The following is a 17,980-nucleotide window of genomic DNA, read 5'->3' as shown; positions in this document are numbered from 1 at the left end:
CCCTCCCACAGTGAATTGTTACCAATTTCCAAAAGTTGCAGTCTCTTAGATTTCTCAATGCCAGTCTCACAGTGTCAGTGTCCCAATCTCACATTGCTAGGTTTCACTCCCACCCCCCCCCCACCCCCACCTTGCTTATCAAAATATATTTCCCAAATGGAAAGGGGGTCGTAAGTAGCTAGTAGAGCAATGACTCATTCAGTGGGAACCTTGAATCTTTTAGTTTCTGAAGCTAGCGAGGACTCTGGGGCTGCAAGGTAGAAATGTGAAATCAGGTTCTGTTAGTTTGAACGTGTGATGTGTACACACCAGCAGCTTACTGCCCAGACATCAATGCACATTGTGGTTTTTAATTGGTGTTGTCAGGACTTGCAGTGAAAGCAGGCAGAGTGCATGGGTTCAGCTCAGAATTTGGTTCTGTCTGCTCATTATGCTGCTGTTGCCATGGTGACTAACAGGAAATGAGGATTCTGTGATCACCAGGGGAGTAGGTACTGTCAGTGCCATGTGTATACATAGAACGATTGGGCTCTTGTCTGTATTAACTGACCAGCAGCAAACTGCATATAGAGACCGCTGAAAATCAAGAAGGATTAAATCTCTACAGTCACAATGAAACATGTGTGAAATTCAGTCTGAGCATATTCTTCATACTGAGATTGAAATTCGAGCAACTTACCCCCTTCCTACATATTAAGCAGATTATAAGAAACTCTGCGGGGGGTGGTAAGATACCTGCAAATCTTTGGATGCCATACTGTAACTATGAGATGCTGGTGAGATCACATCTGGATTCCTGTTTGGGTTACCGTGGCTGAAGTGGTTCAAAATAGTTGGAAATCATTCTCAGTTGACATAAAATGGCTGAGCAAGAATTCTAACTGAAACAGCAGCTTCCATAATCTATAACTGTGAGCCAGACTAATTTGCTGTCTTTATAGAAGGAGTAAATCTAACAGAACTAGCTTAAGATGACATTAAGATTCATTTAACTGGTGGCGTGGAATGACCATACGAGTCCCTTGACACCCAGGTCCACTTCAAATATTTATTGTTTTACACCAGTGGGCAGGCCAGGAACTCCTCCACTGAATAAAAGGAAACATGCGGTTTAAATACAGTCACTCAGCCCATTTCAGCTGGCTATCATTCAGAGATCTGGGGCTCTTAACATCATGTGAACATTGATCAGTGTGTGTGCTGACCCTTCCCATTTATCTAGCAGCATTCTTCAAAACTGTACCTCATTTAACTATCTGCTTCTGTTCCACAAGGCCCAATGTATGAATTTCACAAGAACCGTCACGAGTTATCTTAATCTACTTAACCTTATAGTTTAACTTGAAACAGCATTCTATGGAAACTGCTGTTTCAGCTGAAATTGTTCCTCAGCCATTTTACGTCAACTGAAAACCACTTTCAACCATTTTATGCTGCTTAAGCCATGGGTAGACCTAACAATTACCCTCTGGGTAAAGACCAGCAAGATAAAGCCCTTTAACTGAGCCTAATGCTCAATTTATTTCACTGGATATGGCATGCCCCATTCTGGCCAGTCACGCAATTTAAGGAATTCTAACTGGTTAAGTCAAGTCGATATGTCCTGCTATTGACAGCACTTCATGTTGTTCCATAATTAAGGCCTGGATTTTTTTTTTAATCCTCTGGGTAATGCAAGATGGATTATGTGAAAAAAGTTGTGGCTGTAAAATATGCTCCTTTTTTGAGGTATTTTAGGTGTTGGAGGTGATTTCCTTGAATTCCCAAGAGGAGTAATTACTATTTTATAAGCCGTTGCATTGTTTTGGAACTTTGAGGGAGAAAATATCAAAACAACAGCACTTTAAAAGGGAGGTAGACAGACGAAAGCAGCGACCACATGATCCGAGAAAGAAACCTACGAATCTGCACAGTTACTGCCTTTGCTGTTCGAGTTTGAGTATCTCTGGACATCAGAGTGCATCTAGGAAACATGGACAAACAGTAACTGACCTTGGAGGAACCTGTGTTGAAGAGCTCACAGCACATGAGCAGATAAGTCATGCTAAATTGCCCATATGGAGAATATGGGGAATGGGTCTGGGTGGGTTACTCTTTGAAGGGTTGGTATGGACTTGTTGGGCTGAAAGGTCTCTTTCCATACTGTAGGGAATCTAATAAAATAAAATAAAAGTTCATACTTTTAAGAGTAGCCTTGCTGTAAATCTATAATACTGATTATATAGAGAACTCCTCTGGCTATGTCAAGGGCACCCTGAAACCTACTGTACAGGGATTCCCAGCTTCTGTTGTGACACTACAGATTTCTTACACAAACTCAGCAACCACGGACTTGTCAAACTGGGAACATTCCTCATCACAATAGAAGTTTTGGCACTCTACACCAGCATCCCCCACAATGACAGCTTCGCGGTAACAGCCCTCAATACTCAATACCAACAACTGCCAATCTCCGCGCACCATCCTACAACTCATCTGCTTCATCCTTGACCACAATATTTTCACCTTTGACAACCAGTTCTTCATCCAGACACACGGAACAGCCATGGGGACCAAATTTGAACCCAATATGCCAACATTTTCATGCACATATTCGAGCAAGACTTCTTTGCTGCACAGGACCTTCAACCAGCATGATACACCGGGTATATTGATAACATTTTCTTCCTGTGGACCCATGGCAAGGAGTCACATAAACAACTGCAGTGATATCAATGAGTTTCACCCCACCATCTGACTTACCATGGACTACTCTTCAGTATCTGTCTCATTCTTGAACATGCGCATCTCCATCAAGGACGGGCACCTCAGTAGCTCACTCTACTGCAAACCCACAGGTAACCTCACAATGCTGCACTTCTCTAGCTTCCATCCTAAACATATTAAAACAACCAACCCCTATGGGCAGCATGGTGGCTCAGTGGTTAGCACTGTTGCCTCACAGCACCAGGGACATGGGTTAGATTCCCATCTTGGGCAACTGTCTGTGTGGAGTTTGCACATTCTTTCCATGTCTGTGTGGGTTTCCTCTGGGTGCTCCGGTTTCCTCCCACAGTCCAAAGGTATGCAGGTCAGGTGAATTGGCCATGCTAAATTGCCCATAGTGTTAGGTGCATTAATTAGGGGTAAATATAGGGTAGGGGTCTGGGTAGGTTACTCTTCGGAGGGTCGGTACAGACTTGTTGGGCCGAAGGGCCTGTTTCCATACTGTAGGGAATCTAATCTAATCTAATCAAAGCCCTACACATACACAGGATCTGTTCAGATGAGGAGGAATGTGACTGACACCTGAAAGTACTGAAGGACATCCTCATAAGAACAAGGTATGATGCTCAACTCATCGACCGCCAGTTCCGACATGCTACAGTGAAAAACTGTAATGACCTGCTCAGGAGACAGACACTGGATACAACCTGATAGGGTACCCATCATTGTCTCGTACTTCCAGGGAGTGGAGAAACCATACCATGTTCTTCGTAGCCTGCAACACATTATTGATGAATATGAGCACCTCATCAAGACCTTCCCTATGCCTCTGCGTCTCGCCTTTGAACAACTTATCTATCCTCATGTTTTTCAAAATTTCCAGCACATTCTCCTTCTTAACATCAACTTGTTTGAGCTTATCAGTCTCTTTCACGCTGAACTCACAAACGACAGGGTCCCTCTCACTCGTGACTACTGAAACAAAGTATCCATTAAGGACCTCCTACCCTCTCTTATGTCTGCAGGAAGCGACTTTGAATGCGAATCCTATTAGATTGCATAGATCGGTTGGAGCGGCTGTTAGAAGCAATAAGGAATTTACAGGAGCTAGGCAGTGTGATGGATGGCAATTATAGGAAGGGAGAAAAGCCGCAGGTACAGTCAGGTGGGTGGGTTAACTCCAGGAAAGGTCAGAGAGAGAGGCAGGTAGTGCAGGGGTCTCCTGTGGCTATCCGCATTTCAAACAAGTATGCTGTATTGGAAAATGTAGGGGGTGTTGGACTCTCAGGGGAATATAGCACAAACAGCCAAGTTTCTGATACTGATAATGGCTCTAATGTAATGTGGGGTACATTAGGTTCCAAACGATCAGTTGTGATAGGGGGCTGTCTAGTCAGAGGCACAGACAGACGTATCTGCGGCTGGCAGCGAGATATCAGAATGGTGTGTTGCCTCCCTACTGCCAGGATCAAGGATGTCTCAGAGAGGGTGCAGAATGTTCTCATGGGGGAGAGGGACCAGCAGGAGGTCATTGCATACGTTGGAACCAATGACATAGGAAGGAAAAAGGATGATATTCTAATGGGAGCATATCGAAAGTGAGGCAGGAATTTTAAAAGATGGTCCTCGAGGGTAGTAATATCTGGATTAAACCTGGACCTATGAACTAGTGAAGGTAGGAATAGGGGGATAGAGCAGATGAATACGTGGCTGAGGAGCTGGTGCATGGGAGAAGGGTTCACATTCTTGGATTATTGGAATCTCTTCTGGTGTAGAAGTGATCTGTACAAGAAGGATGGATTGCACCCGAATTGGAAGGGGATTAGTATACTGGCAGGAAGATTTGCTAGAGCTCCTTGGGAGGATTTAAACTAGTAAGTGGGGGAGGACCCAGGGAGATAGTGAGGAAAGAGATCAATCTGAGACTGATACAGTTGGGAAAAGTAGCAAGTCAAACAGCCAGGGAAGGCAGGGACAAAACAGAGAACAAGGTTGGACTAATAAATTAAGCTGCATTTATTTCAATGCAGGTGATCGAACAGGGAAGGCAGATGAACTCAGGTCATGGTTAGGAACATGGGACTGGGATATCATAGCAATTCCAGAAACGTGGCTGAGGTTTGATCAGGACTGGTAACTTAATGTTCCAGGATACAAATGCTGTAGGAAGAATAGAAAGCAGGAAGGAGGGATCAGAGAGGAGGGGGAGTGGCATTTTTAATAAGGATTATGGCGGTACTTGGGGAAGATGTTCCTGGGAATACATGCAGGAAAGTTATTTGAGTGAAACTGAGAAATAAGAAAGGGATGATCACCTTATTGCGATTGTATTATGCTCAGCAGGAAATTGAGAAATAAATTTGTAAGATTTCAGTTAACTGTAAGAATAATAGAGTGATTATGGTAGGGGATTTTAACTTCCCAAACATGGATTGTGACGGCCATAGTGTTAAGATTTCAGATGGAGAGGAACTTGTTAAATGTGTACAACAAAATCTTCTGATTCTATGTGGATGTACCTACGAGAGAAGGAGCAAAACCTGACTTCCTCTTGGGAAATAAGGCAGGGCAAGTGACTGAGGTGTCAGTGGGAGAGCAGTTTGGGGTCAGCGACCATAATTCTGTATTACAAAATAGTGATGGAAAAGGATGGACCAGATCTAAAAGTTGAAGTTCTAAATTGGAAGAAGGCCACTTTTGATGGTATTAGGCAAGAATGGTCAAAAGTTTACTGGGGGGCAGATGTTTGCAGGTAAAGGGACAGCTGGAAAATGGAAAGCCTTCAAAAATGAGATAACAAGATTCCAGAGACAGTATATTCCTGTTAGGCTGAAAGACAAGGCTGGTAGGTGTAGGGAATACTGGATGACTAGAGAAATTAAGGTTTTGGTTAAGAAAAAGAAGGAAGCATATGTCAGGTATCAACAGGAGAGATCAAGTGAATCCTTAGAAGAGTATAAAGGCAGTAAGAGTATACTTAAGAGGGAAATCAGGAGGGCAAAAAGAGGACATGAGATAGTTTTGGCAAATAGAGTTAAGGAGAATCCAAAGTGATTCTATGAATACATTAAAGACAAAAGGGTAACTAGTGAGAAAATAGGGCCCCTCAAAGATCAGCTAGGTAGCCAATGTGCGCAACCGCAGGAGATGGGGGCGATACAGAATAAGTATTTTGCATCAGTGTTTACTGAGGAGAAGGATATCGAAGATGGAGAATGTAGGAAAATAGATGGTGACATCTTGAAAATGTCCATATTACAGAGGAGGAGGTGCCGGATGTCTTAAAACACATAAAGGTGGATAATGGTAAGGTCCTAGGGAGTGTTGCTGAACAAAGTGCAGGTTCATAGCTCCTTGAAAGTGGAGCCGCAGGTAGATAGGATAGTGAAGAAGGCGTTTGGTATGCTTTCCTTTATTGGTCAGAGTATTGAGTACAGGAGTTGGGAGGTCATGTTGCAGCTGTACAGGACATTGGTTAGACCACTGTTGGAATATTGCGTGCAATTCTGGTCTCCTTCCCATCGGAAAGATGTTGTGAAACTTGAAAGGGTTCAGAAAAGATTTACAAGGATGTTGCCAGGGTTGGAGGATCTGAGCTACAGGGAGAGGCTGAACAGGCTGGGGGTGTTTTCCCTGGAGCGTCGGAGGCTGAGGGGTGACCTTATAGAGGTTTACAAAATTATGAGGGGCATAGATAGGATAAATAGACAAAGTCTTTTCCCTGGGGTCGGGGAGTCCAGAACCAGAGGGCATAGGTTTAGGATGAGAGGGAAAAGATATAAAAGAGACCTAAGGGGCAACTTTTTCACCCAGAGAATGGTACGTGTATGGAATGGGCTGCCAGAGAATGTGGTGGAGGCTGGTACAATTGCAACATTTAAGAGGCATTTGGATGGGTATACGAATAGGAAGGGTTTGGAGGGATATGGGCCGGGTGCTGGCAGGTGGGACTAGATTGGGTTGGGATATCTGGTCAGCATGGACGGCTTGAACCGAAGGGTATGTTTCCATGCTGGACATCTCTATGACTCTATGAGGTGTACTCTAGAACTCTGTGGGAAGCTAGAGAAGTGATTGCTGGGCATCTTGCTGATAGTCACAGGTGAGGTGCCAGAAGACTGGAGGCTGGCTAACATGGTGTCACTGTTTAAGAAAGGTGGTAAGGACAAGTCAGGGAACTATAGACCAGTGAGCCTGACGTCAGTGGTGGGCAAGTTGTTGGAGGGAATCCTGAGGGACAGGATGCACATGTATTTGGAAAGGCAAGGACTGATTAGGGATAGTCAGCATGGCTTTGTGCGGAGGAAATCATGTCTCACAAACTTGATTGAGTTTTTTTGAAGAAATAACAAAGAGGATTGATGAGGGCAGAGCGGTGGACGTGATCTATGTGGACTTCAATCAGATGTTCGACAAGATTCCCCATGGGAGACTGGTGAGCAAGATTAGATCTCATGGAATACTAAACATTTGGATACAGAACTGGCTCAAAGGTGGGCTCAAAGACAGAGGGTGGTGGTAGAGGGTTGTTTTCAGACTGGAAACCTGTGGAGTGCCACAAGAATTAGTGCTGGTCCACTGCTTTTCGTCAACTTATATAAATGATTTTGATGTGAACGTAGGAGATATATTTAGTAAGTTTGCAGATGACACCAAAATTGGAGGTGTAGTGAACAGTCCAGAACTAGAAGAAATAGGTTTAGGGTGAGAGGAGAAAAATTTAAAAGGGTCCTAACGGGCAACTTTTTCACACAGAGAATGAGCTGCCAAAGGAAGTGGTGGAGGCTGATACAATTACAAGGCATTTGGACGGGTATATGAATAGGAAGGGTTTAGAGTGATATGGGCCAAGTGCTGGCACATGGGACTGGGTTAGGTTAGGATATCTGGTCGGCATGGACGATTGGGACCAAAGAGTCTGTTTGTGTTCTGTACATCGCTATGACTCATATTGCCTACAAGACCTCCAGCTATTATATTCCATGTCAGAGCCAATACCAGTTGTATTCCTACAACTATGTGTGATTAGATTAGATTACTTACAGTGTGGAAACAGGCCCTTCGGCCGAACAAGTCCACACCGCCCCACCGAAGCGCAACCCACCCATACCCATACCCATACCCCTACATTTACCCCTTACCTAACACTACGGGCAATTTAGCATGGCCAATTCACCTGACCTGCACATCTTTGGACTGTGGGAGAAAACCGGAGCACCCGGGGGAAACCCACGCAGACACGGGGAGAATGTCCAAACTCCACACAGTCAGTCGCCTGAGGCGGGAATTGAACCCAGGTCTCTGGCGCTGTGAGGCAGCAGTGCTAACCACTGTGCCACCGTGCCGCCCATAAATATTATCCTAATCCAGGGATATATGTTAATGGTTATCCCCAATCCCACACCCTTTTCCACCATGTTTGTTCCTGAAGTTCCTGTTCTCCATCCTCTTCAAGAATGTCTAGTTTATTTTTTCACCTGGTGACAGTCTGGCATATTCTTTGTCCAACATCTCTCAATTGCTGACTGAAGTGTGGGATGGAGGCAGCTTCTAATTTCTGCAAGTCCATGAGGTGGTCATGAGAAGTTGTTCACAGATAGGGTTAAGAAAAATCCTAAAGCTTTCTAGAGATATATCAGGAATAAAAGAATGACCAGGGTAAGATTAGGGACAATCAAGGACAGCAGTGGGAAGTTGTGCGTGGAGTCCGAGGAGATAGGAGAAGCGTGAAATGAATGTTTTTCATCGGTATTCACACGGGAAAAGGACAGTGTTGTCGAGGAGAATACTGAGATACAGGCTAGTAGACTAGACAGGACTGAGGTTCACAAGGAGGAAGTGTTAGCAACTCTGGGAAGTGTGAAAATAGATAAGTCCCCTGGGCCAGATGGGATTTATCCTAGGATTCTCTGGGAAGCCAGGGAGCCTCTGGCTTTGATCTTAATGTCTTCATCGTCTACAGGAATAGTGTCAGAAGACTGGAGGATAGCAAATGTCTTCTTGTTCAAGTAATTACAGACCAGTGAACCGGTTGTGGGTAAAGTGTTGGAAAGGTTATAAGAGATAAGATTTATAATCATCTAGAAAGGATTACATTGATGAGGGATAGTCAACATGGTTTTGTGAAGGGTAGGTCATGCCTCACAAACCTTATTGAGTTCTTTGAAAAGGTGACCAAACAGGTGGATGAAGGTAAAGCAGTTGATGTGGTGTGTATGGATTTCAGTAAGGCATTTGATAAGGTTCCCCATGGTAGGCTCTTGCAGAAAATATGGAGGCATGAGATTGAGGGTGATTTCGCGTTTTGAATCAGAAATTGGCTAGCTGTGGTGGTTGATGGGAAAGTTCATCCTGGAATTCAGTTACATAGTGGTGTACCACAAGGATCTGTTTTGGGTCCACTGCTGTTTGTCATTTTTATAAATGACTTGGAACAGGGCGTAGAAGGATGGGTTAGTAAATTTGCAGATGACAGTATGGTCAGTGGAGTCGTGGATAGTGCCGAAGGATGTTGTAGGTTACTGAGGGACATAGATAAGTTGCAGAACTGGGCTGAGAGGTGGCAAATGGAGTTTCATGTGGAAAAGTGTGAGGTGATTCACTTTGGAAGGAGCAACAGGAATAAAGAGCACTATGGTAATTGGTTAAATTGTTGGTAGTGTAGATGAGCAGAGAGATCTCGGTGTCCATGTACATTGATCCACGAAAGTTGCCGCCCATTGTTAAGAAGGCATATGCTGCGATAGCTTTGATTGAGTTTTGGAGTCATGAGGTCATGTTGCAGCTGTACAAAACTCTGGTGTGGCTGCAAGTGAGGACTGCAGATGCTGGAGATCAGAGCTGAAAAATGTGTTGCTGGAAAAGCGCAGCAGGTCAGGCAGCATCCAAGGAGTAGGAAATTCCTGAAGAAGGGCATATGCCCGAAACACCGATTCTCCTGCTCCTTGGATGCTGCCTGACCTGCTGTGCTTTTCCAGCAACACATTTTTCAGCTCTGGTGTGGCTGCACTTGGAGTCTTGCATACAGTTCTTGTCACTGCATTATAGGAAAGATGTGGAAGCTTCGGAAAGGATTCAGGAAAGATTTAGTAGGATGTTGCCTGGTATGGAGGGAAGGTCTTAATAGAAAAGGCTGAGGGACTTGAGGTTGTTTTTGTTTAAGAGAAGATTGAGAGGTGACTTAATAGAGACATATAAGATAATCAGAGGGTTAGATAGGGTGAACAGTGAGAGCCTTTTTCTTCAGATGGTGCTGGCTAGCATGAGGGGACATAGCTTTAAATGAGGGATGATAGATATAGGACAGATGTCAGAGGCAGTTTCTTTACTCAGAGTAGTAGGGGCATGGAATCGCCTGCCTGCAACAGTAGCAGACTTGCCAATTTTAAGGGCATTTAAATGGTCATTGGATAAACGCATGGATGAAAATGGAATAATGTCGGATAGGTAGGCTTCAGATTGGTTCCACAGGTCGGTGCAACATCAAGGGCCTGTACTGTGCCTTAATGTTCTATGTGGTTGTGTCAGACTTCTTGAGCACTTCCAGCTCTTGTTGTTGAATGTGTATCTTCCGTGGCAGAGCCCATTCCAGGACCCAGTTGCAGCACCAGCAGTTACAAAATTGGAGGTGATGGTGGCAGCGCCAGCAGCAGCAGGAGATCCGAAGTGGTACAGTCAGTGGCATCAAGCACTCATCTCCTTCCGAGAATCCAAACTGCGGCTTGGCCTGGGTGCCTGCATAGATAAGACTTAAATAAGACTTTAATATCTGGATGTTTCTCATTCCTTTTGGCTTTGTTTCCTTTATTTGTGTTTTTAATTCCGGTTTTGTAATCAATATGTATTACGTCAGTGGAGGCAAAATGGCACAGAAAATGGCAACTTTTGTTCCAGTTGTGGTGGCACTGCAAAGAGGACTTGTGCCTGCCCATCAGACCTGTGGTGGCACTGCAAAGAGGACTCAGGCCTGCCCACCAGACCTGTGATGGAGCAGTTAACAAGAAGGATTCTAAGGCTGGGCACTTTCTTTATGTTTTCATTTTTCTGCCTTTACATTCTATGTTTGAGTTTATTTTCCTGTGCTTTAAAATGGCACCAGAGACTGGTGACACTATACAATGCTTTTTACTGTATTTTGTAACAAAACATACATTATAATAAATAAATCCTTTCAAATGTAGTAACTGGCAGGTGATGAGTGAAGCAGAAATTGGATTTTATCACTGGGACTCAGTGATTATTCTGTGGTTTATATGCAGTATTGTCCCTTGCCCCCATATCCTGTTTTAAGCAAAGTGTTGGGGTGGTAGGTATATTTTCTAGGACTTGTCCTTTTGTGCGGTTGAATCTGATTAAATTGCAGGAACAGGCTCGAGGGGCTGATTGGCCTACTCCTGTTCCTGTTTCTTATGGTCTTCATATAAATGCTGCATGTACTGATCAGCTCACCAATAACACCTCAACATAAGAGATTTCCTGCTCTTTTTAAATTGGACCCACTGATCTCCCAATAGTTGGAAGAATGAACTATAGTACAAGTCAGGGTGGGACGATACCATGGCTTTAAGAGGTGTATGTTATCCTTTTTTTTATTAAGAGAGATTGAGACAGAAGTGACTAGTCTATTTGAAGCCAATAAAGTAAATAGTTTGTGAGGCCCTAGTTTTTTTTTAAAGTTAGAATAACAGATACAGCATGAATGGTGGAGTCAGGCTCCCAAAGGGCCAGGGTTTTAGTTTAGCTTTCAATTATTGTTGGGGTTTTGAAGCTCCCATCCATCTCACCCTTCTACAGCAAAACCCTTGAGTTCTATCTCTCTGCCAGAATTTTCTCCTGGTGTTCTTTTCTCCTGAACTGAGGAAACATTGCATGTGAGACAATCTATTTTACTGAATTTGCCTTTGCCAAGGGTGTGTTTACTAAATGTTACTATTTTGAAATAGTTGTTGTTAAGTCATTAGATAATCTATTATTCTGTTAAGGTTTCTCAATCGAGTTGGTTAGATCAGTTCTTTACTTTTTGTTTGTATTTTAACTGGGTGTGTTTTGCTTAAAACCAAGTAGTGGGACCAATCAGAGAATCCCTACAGTGTGGAAGCTGGCATTCAGCTCATTAAGTCCACAGTGATATTCTGAAGAGCATCCCACCCAGACCCACCCACCCCCACCCTATCCCTGTAACCCTGCATTTCCCAGGGTTGGGAAATGCACCTCCCTGGACACTCTGTGTAATTTAGCACACCCAATCCATCTAACCCACACATCCTTGAACTATGGTGGAAATTGAAACACCCCGAGGAAACCCACACAGACACTCACCCGAGGGTGAAACCAAATCCAGATTCCTGGTGTTGTGTGGTAGCAGTGCTAACCATTGATCCACTGTGCTGCCCACAATCAAATTACGTCTGGAACACAGCTTCTTACGCTCGCCTTTAAGAAAGTTAAAAGTTAGGGTTGAGGCGATCGCCTTGATATATTTGAAGAGGGTTGATCTGGTCCGTAACATGGGTAAGAAATAACAAGCCAGTAACAAGGAGCATTGATTCAAATAATCTATTCCTTGTTTTTCCTTTTAGCTTAAAAGTTGCATTGCAGAAAAATCTCACCACTGATTCCCTGGATCTATCAGGAATGCCACTCTCTCCCAGGGACATTCACCGTGTGGCATATTACTTGCAGCTGAACCGAGACCATCTGACTTCCATCGATTTAAGTTTCACCGAGTTGGCAGATGAAAGCCTACGACTTTTGTTGCCCTTGCTAGCAACCCTTCCAAAACTAACCAACCTGGCACTGAATGGGAACCGACTGACACGGCTCATTGTCAATGAAATGACCGAGATGATGAAGGAGCCAAACAAGTATCCTGCACTGTCCTGGATTGACCTAGGGAACAACGCAGACATCTGCTCCATGCCCCAGCCTCTTCTGGTGGGGCTACGGCGGCGCTGCAGCCTACAAGGGGCACTGCCCACTATCCAGGAGTACACAGAAGGACAGCCCAGTGACCAGGAGATGGTGCCAGAGGAGGAGGTCACCCACTCAGAGCAGGATGAAGATGGTCACTGGCCCACAGTGCAAAGGGAAATTGGTCCACAGGGCTGCTGCCAGAGATGATTGCGTATCAGTGAGAGGTTTGAGTTTTTGTTCAGTAAAGGCGTGCTCTAAACCTAGTTTGGGTTTCAGCCAGTTGTTATACCCCTAGGCCAAATGAATTGCCATTTATTTGAAAGCCTATCCCAGCAAAGTATCTTTATAGATCCCGTAAATTGTCCAAGAGTGAATTTTATATCTCATGATCTTCAGTCTGGGTATCATTAGACAGTGAAGCTGATGAAACTTCTTCTTTCGTTGGCTGGTAGCATCAACTCCTTAAAGAAAAGAAACAAAATGTTGACTTTTGTGCAAAAATCTTCCAAACTTTCAGAAAGGAAGATGCAATGTCAACATGGCCTGGTACATCACAACAAGAACAGGAAGCCGCCTGTCAGCTGTCCAATGTGTTTGTGTTTTGGTCATCACAAAACTAATGACTTTGAATATTGACTGAGTGTGTTGTGTCGTGTAGAACTGTCACATGGCTGGAGGAACACTTTCCAGCTAAAATTTTCAAGCACCGTAGAATCCACAAAGACTCACTGTGAAATATAAAAAAACCCGTCAGATATGAATCTGTCACGTGTGTGTTGTGTAATTATGTGTGCATGTATTGTGTATGCATGCGTGTTGTGTATACGCATGTGTGCCTGCTCCTATTTAAATGTCGTGTTGGTAATATTTTCCAGTTCTAGTGAGGAGTCTGCAGTCTTAACTGCCATGATCGCTACACAGAGACTGAATCTATCCAGATCTATCTTTTACTTGTTTCAGATTTCCAGCAACTGCTGCTTGTTAGTTTTTCCATGGATGTCGACTGACTTGTGCATTTTGGCCAACTCTAAACTTTTGTACATATAACCATATAGTTCATTTCAGCTGTGAACATACAGAGCTCTGTAACATGCCCCCAGTTGTTCATATGCTGACATCTGTGATTCAACCTCACAAACGTCTCTCCTAACTACATTTGACAATTATTTGTTCATTTGTTTTCCCATTTTCAGCAAAAAGTTATGTTTTTATATCTTTTTAAAATCTTTCTACTCTCACCTTAAAAATATGCCCCCCTAGTCTTGAACTTCCCCACCTTAGGGAAAAGATATTCACCTTATCTATATCCCTCATGATTTTATAAATGTCTATGTGGTCACCCCACAACCTCCTATATTCCAGTGTAAAAGGTCCTACCTACTGGCTTAGTTCTGCAATTATTTCTGTTTTAAGTATCATGGAATCCCTACATGATAGAGGCGTTTGGCTCATCAAATCTGCACCGACCCTCCGAAGAGGGTTCAGCCCAGATCCAGCCTCCCACCCTATCTCCATAACCCCATATTTAATATGGCCAATCCAATTAACCTACACATCTTTGGACTGTAGGAAGAAACTGGAGTACCCAGAGGAAGCCCATGCAGACAAAGGGAGAACATGCAATCTCCACACAGACAGTCATTAAAGCATAGACACCGATCCTTTGGTCCAACTAGTCCATGCCAACCATAATCTCAAACTAAACTAGTCCTACCTGCCTGTGTTTGGCTAACATCCCTCCTTTCTTATTATTGTACTTATTCTAATATTTTTTAAATGTTGTAACTGAAACCACATCCACCACTTCTCTGGCAGTTCATTCCACATACGAACCACTCTGTGCAAAAAAAGGTTACTGCCTATATCTTTTTAAAATCTATCTTCTCTCACCTTAAAAATATGCCCCATAGTCTTGCACTTCTCCACCCTAGGGAAAAGATATTCACCTTATCTGTACCTCTCATGATTTTATAAATGTCTATATTGTCACCCCTCAACCTCCTATGCTCCAGTGTAAAAGGTCCTAGCCTACCAGCCCCTCAATGTAACTCAAACCTCCATTCCCGGCACCATCCTAGTAAATCTTTACACTTGGACCAGGGACCCTAATGCTGTTAGGCAACAGTGCTAACCGGTAAACCACCATGCCACACCTAAATTTAAACTTAGGTTTGTAAGTTTGCGGTCAACTCTACCAGTTCAGGTTTCCAATAGTTTTTCCCATAATGGGAACTCACTTTGGGAATTGGAGTAAGAAATCATAGAAATCCACCTACAAATTCTATCAGAGAAAAACTGGGACTTACAAAATGAAAACAATGTCACTAGAAATGGAGAAAACCTTGAGTGATACTTTTAGCTGAGATAGTCGTATGCTGCATCTTGGGCAGTAGCTGACTTTGGGAAAAGAGAAAGAACGAAAACTTAGAGGGATTAATATTTTTGGACAAGGGAATGGTGCAGAAGCAGGAAAATTGAGCTGATATTATAAATAGCCCATAACCAATGGAAGGGCAGGCCAGGTCTGAGGTGCTGAATGGTTATCTCATGGTTACTGTGGTCCTGTCCCATCCTCCAACCAAATACCTCCGCTTAAGAGCTACAGTAGACGAGGTCATTGGCCAATAAACAGGTTCTCCCCATCAACCACTTCCATTTCTGTCCTAATCCATATCTGTCGGCTCTCCTTCTCTATAACCACATTCAAATGTCCATGTGAATGGTCACACAAGAGGTCATTCTGAGAAAGCACTGACCATGAGCTGCTCTTGATTCCCCTGGTTCAGCTAGTAACACTGTCAGTGCTGAGTTCCAAGTTTCACAAGACGTCAAGGCTGCCATAGTGGAGCAACTCTGAGAGAGAGTTAGAAACATAGGAGTAGGAGTAGGCCACCCAGTCCCTCGTGCCTCCCCTGCTATTCAATGAGACCGTGGATGATCTGTGACTGAACTGCATATGTCTGCCATGGGCCTGTATCTCAGTGCTAAATAAAAAATGTGTCTCTCATATTAAAAAATTTGACAGTTAATTAGCATTGACCACCATTTGAGGGAGAGAATTCCAAACTTCCACTACTCTTTGCATGTAGCAGTCTACTCTGACATCTCTCCTGAATGGCTTGGCCCTAATTCTTAGACTATGCCTCCTGGTTCTAGAATCTTCAACCAGTGGAAATAGTTTTATCTTTATCTACCTGTCTTTCTTTGTTTATATCCTGAAGACCTCGATTAGATTGTCCCTTAACCTTCTAAATTGTAGATAATAAAGGTCTATTTTTTCCTTATAATATAACCCCTGAAGTCCAGGTATCATCCCTGTGTCGAACTCCCTCCAGGGTCAAATCATCCTCCCCAAGGTATGGTGCCCAGATCTGCTCCTAATAGTACTCGAAGTGGGGTCTAACCTGGGTTTTGTATAACTATAGCATGACATCTGTATCTTTATACTCCACCCCTTAGATATGAAGGTCAGCATTCCATTAGCCTTCTTGACTATTTTCTGCATCTGTTTGTGGCATTTTAAAAAGCTATGCACCTGAAACTCAAATTTCGTTGGACATCAACTATATTTAACTTTGTGCCTTTTAAAAGTACCCTGATCCATCCTTTTTCAGTCCAAAATGGATAACCTAATGCTTGCTTATATTAAAATCCATCTGCAACAGCTTTGCCATTCACCTAATAAATCAATATCTTGTTGCAATTATGCTGTCATCAACACTGTCTATTAGGCTGCCCAATTTTGTGTCCTCAACAAATCTGGACATTTGACTTTACATGCCATTATCCAAGTTATTAATTAATATTGTGAATAATTGAGGCCCCTATGGAACACCACTAGTCACATCCTGCCAGTTTGAGTACTTACCCATTATTCTAACCATCTGTTTCCTGCCACTCAATCAATTTACTATGTCAGTGATTTGTCATTAGTTCTATGGGCTTCCACCTAAGCTAACAGTTTCTTGTCTCGGACTTTAAACAACATGCATTGACTTAACTCTGTCTACCACCTTTGGCACCTTTTCAAAAAACTGGAGGTGATTTGTCAGGCATGACCTACCCTTTATGAATCTATGCTGACTCTCCCTGATTAACAAACTTTTTGAGGTGATCAGTTACACTGTCCTTGCTTATAGAATCCAACAATGTTCCTACTTCAGATGTCAGTGCTGTCTTTCTGATGTGACATGTGATACCCCACTTTCAGGAAGATGATCTCAATGGCATTGTTTGCTGCACCACTAGTCATCCATTTTCAGCCTAATGCCACCATGTCAGGTGAGAGTCTTTGGACGTGCTGTAAAACAAACTTCACAGCAAATCAATTGAAGAAAGGTAATTTCATGCCGCAGTCTTACTGGAATCCTGTGTTCTATTGGGAACCTGACCTGGTATAAGCAGAACCTGTGATATAATAATAATGTCATAAAAGTGTCATTGTGTTTCTATGTCCTTCAATAAATGATTTGGATATAATTACATCTGCCACTTGTTTGGAGTTAGAGATAACTGAGCAATACTAACAGAGAACAGAAATTGGGGTTTAAGATTATTGAGGAACATGGTGGCACAGTGGTTAGCACTGCTGCCCCACAGCACCAGAGACCTGGGTTCAATTCCTGCCTCAGGCAACTGTCTGTGTGGAGTTTGCACATTCTCCCCGTGTCTGTGTGGGTTTCCTCCAGGTGCTCCGGTTTCCTCCCACATCCCAAAAATGTGCAGGTTAGGTGTATTGCTCTTCGGAGGGTCAATGTGGACTTGTTGGGCTGAAGGGCCTGTTTCCACACTGTAAGTAATCTAATTATTGGAGAAAAGTTGTAGGAGGTACAGATTATTGAGGAGTGTAAATAGTGAACAGTTATTGGAGTGAGGCCATGTATCTCTGGCAAGTTGCCTGACAATGAACTTTATCAGACACTAAAAAACTGCAGATGCTGGAATCCAAAGTAGACAGGCAGGAAGCTGGAAGAACACAGCAAGCCAGGCACATCAGGAGGTGGAGAAGTTGACACTTTGGGTGTAACTCTTCTTCAGGACTGGGGGTGGGTGTGAGGGGGAGCTACAGATAAAGGGGGTGGCAGAGCAGGGGGTGGCAGAGCAGGGGGTGAAGTGGGATTGGTGAAGACACATAGAGGGTACGACCTTATTGGTCATGGGAGGAATGAATCCAGTTGGTGGTAGGGAGGAGTGGAAGTGAGGGAGAGGAGCTGGGAAGGGATTGGGGGATGGGAAGGGAGGTTATCTGAAATTGGAGAAGGGCATTCTACATCAAGTGAAGTGTCTAGATGGAGATAATACCTGAGGAGAAACTACAACATAAAGCCAGCTAGACGTATAAGTGTCAGATTTCTGTACATTC

The 17,980-nt window shown here is 43.5% G+C and overlaps 1 protein-coding gene across 1 annotated transcript in view; it reads left to right on the top strand.

Moving 5' to 3' along the window:
* LOC122562891 (leucine-rich repeat-containing protein 75B-like) overlaps positions 1-17,370 on the top strand; it is a 57,239-nt gene extending 39,869 nt beyond the window's left edge. Inside the window, exon 4 of the mRNA XM_088000275.1 lies at positions 12,285-17,370. Coding sequence (XP_087856401.1) covers positions 12,285-12,825 — 541 coding nt within the window. The 3' untranslated portion in view covers positions 12,826-17,370. The remainder of the gene's footprint in view (positions 1-12,284) is intronic.
* Positions 17,371-17,980: the final 610 nt, after the last annotated feature.

This window comes from Chiloscyllium plagiosum, unplaced genomic scaffold (assembly GCF_037043375.1).
Source record: "Chiloscyllium plagiosum isolate Xiang-an unplaced genomic scaffold, Cpla_swu_hap1 HiC_scaffold_24, whole genome shotgun sequence".
NCBI lineage: Eukaryota > Metazoa > Chordata > Chondrichthyes > Orectolobiformes > Hemiscylliidae > Chiloscyllium > Chiloscyllium plagiosum.
Note: the sequence above shows the minus strand (reverse complement) of the source record. Positions and strands in the feature narration are given on the sequence as shown.